This window comes from Phaethon lepturus, unplaced genomic scaffold (assembly GCF_000687285.1).
Source record: "Phaethon lepturus isolate BGI_N335 unplaced genomic scaffold, ASM68728v1 Scaffold36272, whole genome shotgun sequence".
NCBI classification, from domain to species: Eukaryota; Metazoa; Chordata; class Aves; order Phaethontiformes; family Phaethontidae; genus Phaethon; species Phaethon lepturus.
In genome coordinates this window covers 1-9,775 of record NW_010524729.1, presented here as the reverse complement: position 1 = coordinate 9,775, position 9,775 = coordinate 1, and the positions used below count along the sequence as shown (strand labels likewise).

General features: G+C 47.8%; 1 protein-coding gene across 1 annotated transcript; it reads right to left on the bottom strand.

Annotated features, from left to right (window-relative positions):
* Positions 1 to 212: 212 nt before the first annotated feature.
* Positions 213 to 9,716, bottom strand: LOC104617274 (protein phosphatase 1 regulatory subunit 12B-like; the record flags this gene model as incomplete). The annotated part of the gene is made up of 5 exons (XM_010282542.1): positions 213 to 347; positions 5,655 to 5,705; positions 8,048 to 8,101; positions 8,364 to 8,468; positions 9,575 to 9,716. Coding segments are annotated over 5 exons (487 nt in total), but the record flags the coding sequence as incomplete, so codon positions are not given.
* Between the last annotated feature and the right edge of the window lie 59 nt (positions 9,717 to 9,775).

Below are 9,775 nucleotides of genomic sequence, written 5' to 3'. Positions count from 1 at the left end.
CAGTCTCCAGCCAGGCCCTGCCTTCAGCCGGGCAGTAACACCATGCTTTTGGCTTTCGGACGATCCTGTGCCACATGCTGCTGTTTTTGAGCCACAAGCTTCACCAGACGCCCTCGAGAGCAACGAGGCGAGGGGGAACAGCCCGGCCAAGGGAGCGGAGACCTGCCTGGAAGAGTGGAAGAGGGAGGCGAGATGAGCCGGAGGGAAAGCAGCTACAGCTCCTCTGATTCGGAGGGCTTGGTAGGCAGAGAAAGTCTAGCTACGACCCGGGTCAGAGCCCTGTTTTCAGCCAGCAGTTGCTCATTCATCTGCCTCAGAGTGTGAATCTGTTTGAGCTGGTGAAGATTCTGCAGAGAGTGACAGGAGTGAACAGAAAAATACAGAGAAAACACACCACGAAGACAAAAGGGCACAGAAACATGAATTTAGTCCACAAGCAGTAGAAGAAAAAAAAGAGAATAAAAGAAAAATTGGTAGCAGTGAGTGCTGGATGGGCAGCAGCTCAGATGCATATGGGGAAAGCCTTACAACACACTGAGGATGTTTTGGGAACCATCCCTTTCTCCAGGGGCCCCCAGAGCCTTTCAAAAGGTCAAAGAAAGGGACTTCCCACCACAAAGCAAGACAGTTTCTTGCAGGTTATATTCTAGTTCACCCAGACAGTGAGCTCCAGCAGCACACAGCCCCTGGACATAGGAACTAGTGCAAGAACTATCACCATTGACCTCCCACCTACGCGGGCTCTGAAAGCACTGCTGGCAACTGAGAGTTTCTTTAAAACTTCTTTTCTTCAATTTTCTCTAAAAGCTAAAGTGGTCTTGCGCAGCCAAGAGTGATCAGAGCTTCATGGGAGAGTTTAAAGGCATGGACTGAAGGACCTGAAAGTGTCACTGTCCTACAGCAGACCACCGAGACACGTACGTCTGCTCGCAGCCCTTGTCCCTGTGGCACATGGATGATGGCTCTTGGGTCTGCTCAGGCTTCAGTCCTGCCAGAAGGGCTGGGGTGTGTGCGGGTTTTTCATCCCTGCCCAGATTCAACTCTTCTCTGTCACAGGGCTCAATTTATTTCTGATCTTTAGAGGTGAAACGTCAGAACCTTAAACTGCTTATTTTAACTAAAGGAGTTTGAATGACAGCACCTTACACAGGAGGCACGTGAAAACGCGGCATTCTTGGTCACAAAAGAAACACAAGGGCAATGGTGTAGAAATCGAGGCCCAAAGCTGGGGCTAGCACAGGTATAGTGGTAACGGGGAGATACAGAACATAAAAGCAATGAGGAAGGCAAAACAGGAAAATGGTAAAAGCCATGCAGACATCACCATTTCTTGTACAAGGGCGACTTTTTTCCGGGTGGTGCTAAAGCGAAACCATATGCTGGGCATTTACAGCACGCGCGGCTGCCAGGACATGCTGAGGGCTGCGGAGCTGCTTTCTGAGCAGCGTCCTGTCCCTCCTTCCTCCCGACAGCTTGTCGGGCAGCGGGGAATGAGAAACACTCCACCGCAGCGGAGGGAGCACAGACACTGGGCAGGGGAAGGCGGGAGGGGAAACATCTGTGAGAAGACTAGTTTTAAGTTCAAGTAAAAATATCCCACCCCAGAACCACAGCAGCTTCTGTCTTGCCCGCAAACCAGCGTGCTCTTCCCTGTGTCCTCTTACTCGTGTGCTTGCGACGGCCGGGAGGAGACGGAGGGAAGGGTCTACTGTGACAGGGATTCCTCCCTGCCGGTTAATCAGCAGAAAGCGCTAAAAGGGAGGGCACTGTCTGTCCTTAACCAGAAGTTGCACGGGCAAAGCTACTGTGATACAAAGAACTTGCATGAACTTCCACCCAACTTGCACGACGTGGCGCTGGCTGCAGTTGGCAAGGAACCTGCTGCCTCCCAGGACACGTTGTCCAAGGGCTCGTTCCTGTATAAAAGAGAAGTATTCCGTGTAGCCCTCGTCCATCAGCTCAGTTCTAGCTACCCAAAAGCACTACCTCTGCTCCCCGTTAGGGAATCAAGATACCTCGTCCAAAGGCCTTGCAAAACCAACAGAAGAAAGGCCGGTGCGCGCCGGGAGCCAGCAAAGGATGGGGTCTGAGCCCGCCCGAGGTCGTCAAACTGACAAAGCAGCTCCTGCTACTTGGGCTACACCAACGCAATTCTGACACCAGGTAAACCAACAGGTCCTGAGAGCTACTGCCAACAAACCGCAGGAGAGCTTCAGGGACGTCTCGGCAGCGAGACCCCCTCTCGCCAAATCTCACCCACCTACCCATCACTTAACCCGCCTGAGCTGTGCCGGCTGCCCCTGCGCTCGGTGAGGACAGATGGACGTCACACGTCTGTCCTGTGGCAAATCACACGCAGGAGCCGCTGGAGGACGGTTCATACTAGAAGAGCCATTTCTTTTGGTGGTATCACGGATAATAAACCTCTTCTTTTATCAGAGGGAAGACAGACGAGTATCTGGCTGGCAGAAAACATCAAACATATGTAAAATGGGGTGCCGTGCTACGCACGTGCTTCCTATGGGAAGGACTGTGATCGCTTTAAAGACCACCTTTATTTTTCCATACCAATATAGCACGAAACCTCAGCAGGGCACAATCAAACACAGCTCGGCCTCAGCACGCTGCCACAGATGATGAAAAGGATCACGTATGTAAAAATGTGTGTGTGCTGCAGGTAGGACAGCCTTCTATTTATCCAAGAAACCTAGCAAAGGCCAGGAAGCTGGGACTGCAGCCAGGGGTGAAGACCAGAATCTGGACGGTACCGCTGTGATTGCTTATCACTCAGCTTGATATTTGGCTTACCGAAAGCAGGTTTCTCAGTTCAGCTGTGCCTGCCGTCAATTAAAGGATTTTGTGCCTGCAACACTAGGGGAAATAAAAATGCCCAAAGGATGCACAGTGTACAAAGCCAGGAGGTGCGGTGCGGCTACAGAATAAAGCAGCTTCTGTGACCTTCAAGAAAAATTGCTGTGTTAAGTTGGGACCTCGGGCACTTGGCATTAAATTCAGTTCAGTGTAAATGCTAATTTTCTTCCTCCTTCCTCAGCCAAGTTGCTGTATCTCCAGTCAAATTCCACAGTCACTTAGGAGAATGCTGCACAACTCCGTCACCTTTGCAAGAGCAGGTCAGCAGGAGCAGCTCTGGCACCAAAGAATTCTTCGAGGTTACCGAGTTTGTCCCGCTCCTCTCCATTTCTCGATTGCTTCATTGGCAAGGTTTAAACTCATGAAAGGAACTCAAGCATTGCCTGAAGTACAAAGTGTTTCTGTCACAGAAACCCAGGACCATCCTGTGACCACTGCTGTGCCCCCGCTTCCTCAGAACTCAGCGGCAAGAGGAGGAAAGCCCTGGCCAGGACATGAGATGCACAGAACTGGACACAGACACCCCAGGATCAAAGAGCTGGATGTGAGCCGTGCCGGACCGGTTCAATTCAAAGACCAGTGGGAAGAATCCCCAAAACAGCAGTACTACCCGAGACCTAATAACCTGGCATGTTTGGTTGTTTCCCCTTGCTGCTCTCCATGTTAAAGGAAACTGGTGGATTTGCTTAAGTCGCTTATTCCTTCTGACTCTGCTCGACAGCTATTCAACTAGCAGAAGAAGCAGGATTGAAAGTCTAACCAGAATTAATAGATTTGTTTTCCTGGCTCGACTTCCACACTAGGGATTAACTCAGATGTTCTGTAGAGGTTGTCTCTAGACAAACACAACTGGGCTGACTCTCCCGCTTTAAAGCACGATGACAGTGGACATGGAAAGTGCTTGCCCAGTTCAACATTTTTATCTTCAGAGATTTTATACTCCTTTTTATTGAGTGGCTGTCAAAATAGACATGTCACAGTGCACTCAGTTACTCACTGCGTGCTCCAGTTTTTGCAAAAACTAGTGGAGATGTAGTAGCACCTTAGAAGAGATATTTTCTAATTCCATGTCTATTTATTCTATTAACTAAAGTCCACTTTGGTTGTTCACTGCAGCAGGAACACAGCAGAGAGCAAAGAGTAAGTACCACTGTCGAGGACCTGATAGCTCATTTTCAGCTAGACCATAGGCTCCTTTAGCTCACGTCTCCAGCACGTCTCTTGGAGCAATATAAGAACATGTCAAACTTTTAGCAGTGCTTCTCCTTTTGCGCCATCTCAGCTTCCGTCAGTCTGCAGCTCAGGACTACCCGAACCAGAGGCACTTTGGCTGCGTCCACCAGTTCCTACAGGCACCTTCTTTCATTAATTGCTTTCCAAACCAATATAAATGTTTCAAAACCAACAGGCCACTAGAGGACACCAATTTGTCTTTTTACTCCATGGACAGAGCTGGTTTGCAGAGTGATCTGCATAGCTGAAGAAACAACACAAACTGCTGCTGTCTGCATTTTCTCTTGAAGGCCATATTTCTGTAATTACAGGAAGGTCTCGCCGAAGTTAAAAATTGCTACCTGTTCAGTGAACAAAGAATTTGGAACTTAGACATATTCAGTCCTTTCTCCTTCCCCTTCTGGCTAGCACATCCACGCTCATTTTCTCCTCCGCGAAAGAACGAGAGAGCCTTCACAGTAAAACGTCACCAAATCATTCTTCTACTTATTGCAGTGGAAGATGCAGCACAAGCCAATAGGTCCCTTCAAAGATGTATGCTTGGTAAATATATGAAGCTTCAAATAGCAACATAAAGTTGGAACCTCCTCCAAGGTGGCAGAAAATCATTTCCATCAGCGCACCGTGCTGGGAGAGCTCACAGCTCTCAGCCTGGAGTCCTTCTTTAAAGTAGCTTGGTCCCACCTGGGTCATGCTCAAAGGGAATGAAAGCACAGGGCACAGAGCAAAGGGGGGAATGGCATTCTGTGAACATCAGCATTAAAATGCAGTGTAAAATGATGTAACCCTGCAAAATCAGTGTGACGTTTTAGGTGTACTATGGTGGCAAAACACGCCGCTTCCTGCTCTGCAGTGCTCCCCGCTAGCCCCGTGCTCACAGGGCATCCAAGCCACGGCAGGAGGAGAACCATCCTTCGAAGCAATGCCATGACAGAAAGAATGCGAAGGAGCAGTCGGTGGCGGATGTCTCGTGACAGTAAGCCATGCTGCACATTTCATCAGGAAGCAAATTCCTCTTTGCTGAAATCTATTCCAGGCTGACTTACTGACACAGCCTTCCAGCAACATGCTTTAGGAAGGGAGTACAGAAATACAATCACTCTGTGTTTTTTCCTGGCTAGTGTGCGTGATCTCAGAAAGCCAGCTTTGTCTTCTTACCCATCTGGAGAGAGCCACAACGGCTTAACTCGGGCTGTAGACTATTCAGAACATAGAGGATCAGCACATTGAAACTCATCGATGCCACAAAAGGTTAGTTTTGGAAAGCGTTTAAGAAGAACAGCTTTCACACTTCTCAGATCAAACAGCGTAACAAATTAAACATACGGTGCAATCAGATGAATGGTAATAGGACAGTTTTATTAGTATTTCATGTTTGGAGAACATGGCCATTAAAGTAAGTTCTGACTGCATAAAGGAACATGCTCATAGGTAACACAAGTCCCTTTCCGTGTACGCCTTTAATATCCTACTTCTGGGTGACAATCCCAAAATACATTAATATAAAGCATAAAAAATGGAATAGACAGAGTGAATAGATAATTCCCTACCTTCATCTCCTCTTCCATTTCAGAGAGTTTCCGCTCCAGGGCTCGCTTCTCCTGTTTACAAGGATTCATAACAAAAATGGTCACAAGGATTTAGAAGAAAAACTTACAGTACATCTTCTTTTAAAGAAAAATAGTGTTTTGTCCTGTATTTCTGTAGGAGCATTCACTGAAAAGCATCTCGAAGTAACACACAGATTACAACCAGGAGCTGATCAGATGGGACAGGGCAGCTGGTAAACCAGCAGATTGTCTTGATCCTGAGCTCTCTTCACATCCCTTCAGTGAAACTGAACTTCACCCCACCTTTAGCGATCCCGGATTTCAGGACTGTCTGATATAATGCAGTTTTGAGCTCTGCAGGTGAAGCCATGGATTTAACTGCACCCCACTAAGGGAGGCAATGAGAAAACTCACCGAGCCTGTCACATAAGAAACAGTGAACAGGGAAAGGCGCCTGGGAAGTCTGCTTCTCCCCGATTAATTCAGGGCTTCAAAGCTGCAAAGATGACTGCTTTCAGTGTGTTTTGGAAACCAACAATTACACTGGGAGGCTCTGCCACGTGCGTACTGGTGGTGGCCTCAGTGGACAGTTGCAGCCCTTGCCTAGAGAGAGGGATCCGGACTCCATCAGTGACTTCTTCAACATGGGAGGGCTCAAACCACCCCAGGAAAGAGCACTGCGCGGGAGGAAATGGCAAACGTGGGTGAGGAACAGGCTTTACACCCTCTGCCCTGCGACTCTGCCCTCTGCAAAGAAACATGAGGCCAGGAGAGTAAGGAAAACACAGCTTTTGAGTGCGGCCATGGATGATGGGTTCTGGGTCACTTTTTGTCCACAGCACCCTTCATCCAGGGATTCCTCAGTGCAAAATGCATAAGCCATCCTGGAAGCAGTTAATGCCATCTTCACGGAGAACAGTCAGGCACTCTTCGTCTCTCTAACTCCCAGAAACCTGTATTTGTGGCTGTCGTGATCCTAATTCAACAAAAGTGATGCAGGACATTGCCCCAACTTGGATGCATCTCACAGGTAGGAGATGGGACACGTGGTGGGAGCCCCCTCTGGTTGGGGATCTCCGCTCACGGCAAATGCTCTGACCACCACAGCCTTTTCTTTTTCAGAAGAAAAGCTCCACCTGTGTCATGACTTCCCCCAGCAGCTATGTTCAGACGGCAGTGATGGCTGTGTGTTTGATAACCCCACTCGGCCTGCTTTAAGCACACCTAGGAATCAGGTCCACATGGATCAATGCTTTGAGAATCTCAGTCTCGGGGTTCACACTGGTGCAGGGATGCTCAGCTGAGCTCACAGTTTCAGCAACCGTGGTAACTTCACCAGTCAAAGACTGGCACCTGTACGGAGGGCTGACGTGCTCTGCCTAACTCTGTTCCTGTCCAAAGAGGAGATCCTGAATGTGACCTCCTCCAGACTATATCTGGCAAATCCCAGGAAGTGTTTACACATCAGTAATTAAGGTCTTTCAAGGTAGGAATTGAATTTAAACACATGGTTTGACCATCCAGCAAAGCTCCTAAAAATTCAGGAGATGAAACACTTTAGGAGGAACCTCCACTTCAGACGACCCTCCAACATGTAAGTGGACATTATTGAGAAACTCGAGCCAGGCTCCAGCTTTAATTAACCACCGAGCTATGTGGTGGCAGCATGAGCAATAATGGTTATCAGCTGAAGCAGGGCAGGTTCTGACTAGACATAAGGGGAAAAAAAAAATCACTATAAGGATATTTAAAGAACTGGAACAGGGCACTGCACCTCTGGAAACCCAATGTTCAGAGGTCTTCATGAAACAATGGGACAGAGCCCTGAGTAACCTGCTTCAAATTCACTGTTGACTCTGCTTGGATGGACTACAGACCTCCTCGGGTCCCTTCCAACCTGTCCAAAGCTATGGTCACTTAAGGCAGAGATTTAGCTAGACACTGCCCGTTCAGCTTAGCTCACTGCAATGGATCTGACTGCTCAGTTAAGAGGACGAAGCATTCAAACATTCAGATTTCAAGCACAATCACAAGACAGACACCCAGCTAGTGTTTTGCATTGTCCCCCTCCACTCCAAAAGAGTCTTTATTTATAAGGATCAAGAATATTTTAAAGCGTAATGGACCAACAGTCTCTTAGCATGATACAATACAATTTGTTGGTCTGCAGCTTCCTGTATCGAAAGGAAGAAATCAGAACTAAGCTGATTTGCAAAGAGAGCAGAAAAGTCTCAGACACTGAAAAGGTCAGAACACAATTATCACTGTGCACTGCTCCACAAGGCAAAAATATAACTTATCTTTTAATTAACACTTTCCTCCAAGAAATTACTATGCCCTGCAGAGCAACACGAGGCAGAGATTGCAACTCAGAAGAAAGCAGAGACACATACCCTTTTCTCCATCTCCAGCATGCTGGACCGGTCAGAAGTTTTCTCCTGTTTCTGCTATGTAAATTAAAAATAGAAAGCTATTAAAACTGAGAGGCATTCGCAGGATGATGCACAAAGGCCTAGCTAGCCTACAGATGCACTTGCCTGGAGAAACAGCAGTCTTTACAGAATCACTCACACTTATTTCTGTGAAAAATGACAGTCTCCTCTGTAGTGCCTTCCCTCCCAAGAGCTAAATTCTTTCCCATGCTGGAACATGCACTGGCTTGATGGTGGTGCTCAGTTTCCCCAGTCTAGGGAGCTGGTTTTGCCTTACCTGGGCTGCTTTTTCCAACTTTGATTTGATGTCGGCCAACTCAAGCTGGGCTTCTTGCAGTTTTGACTTCAGCTTTTGATTTTCAGACAGGGCGCTTTCGTATAACTGAAACGTGAAACGAAAGGTTTCAATTAACCAGGCTGCTCTTCGGCCGCCGCACGGACCCAGCTCTGCCGCACCACCCCGAGCAGACGCGTGTCCTCAGCACTGAGCGGAGGCAGCTGCGGGCTTTGCATCGCTCCCCATGTCAGGGTATTAGAAGAAGGGCAAACAGAACTAGTGTGAATGCTTTACTCGTGTTTTCATAATTCATACGACATAAGAAAACAGCTGTTTAATTTTGCAGGGTGTTTAAACACAGCCAAGAGGCAAAGGGATGTTTTTAATTTAGGTAAACCACCAAGCATAATGAAGTACTAAGCTGTGTATGCTGGATGTATCTGAATCTACGATTCTGTTGTGCTCCCCAGCACAACACACCCTAGTTGCTCTCGTGTGCTTTTTGCTTGAAGAGGAGGAGAAAGGAGGATGATTTTAAGCCACTCCAAAATGGATTTTTGCCCTTCAGTTCCTTCAAACCAGCAGAATTTCCATCCCTCTAAGAGGACAAACTGGGCATACTGCCTGCCTCTTCTGGACAGACACGTTCCTGAAGAAGAGTGGCGTGATGCTTACCGTGTGAGGCTTTTCAGCATCGTAGTAATTTCAGAATTAAGGTCATCTTAATCTGTGTACTTTTCACACAGCCTTTGCACTGATAGTGGATGTGCATGGCAGTCCATATTACTGCCTTTCAAGGATTATGTTGAAAGTTTCAGATCTTATAGAAAAAATAATTCTGGAATGTTACAGCAGCAAAAATAATTCTGTGGGGATACGCATGCTTGAGTCATGCCGGCACGCTCAGCAGTATCTTTTCTTTCAAAACTTCTTTCAAATCCCTCCCAGCGTTTCCCCAGCCTGACTCCTCAATCCCCCTCCCCCAGACACCTGACTTTGTGGGGTATCCTTTCACCTCTTGTCATTTTTCGGCCCTCTGAAGGGCTGATGCATTTGGGAAAGGCTGGTGTGACTCCCAAAACCGACGGGAACAGGGAAAATGAAAATAAACTCTTTCTGTTTCTTTCCAAAGACTCTCAGTGCAGGTTTCTGCAGCAACAGGCAGCTTCTAAGGCGCATGTGGTGACAATAACACAATTTAAAATTCTTACTTTTTTATAGTCCCTGTTACTCTCCTCTTCTGCCCTGCTGCTGAGGGCAGCTAACCGGTTCTCCCTCCGGGTGTAGGCACTGGAGCGGCTGGCGGCACGATCACTGTAGGAGTCACTGGTGGGGTTCGTAGCTGCTTCCAACCTAAACCGCAATGGAAATCCAGCACGACGCAGCCGCTGTTACTTTGGGACAGACAGTAC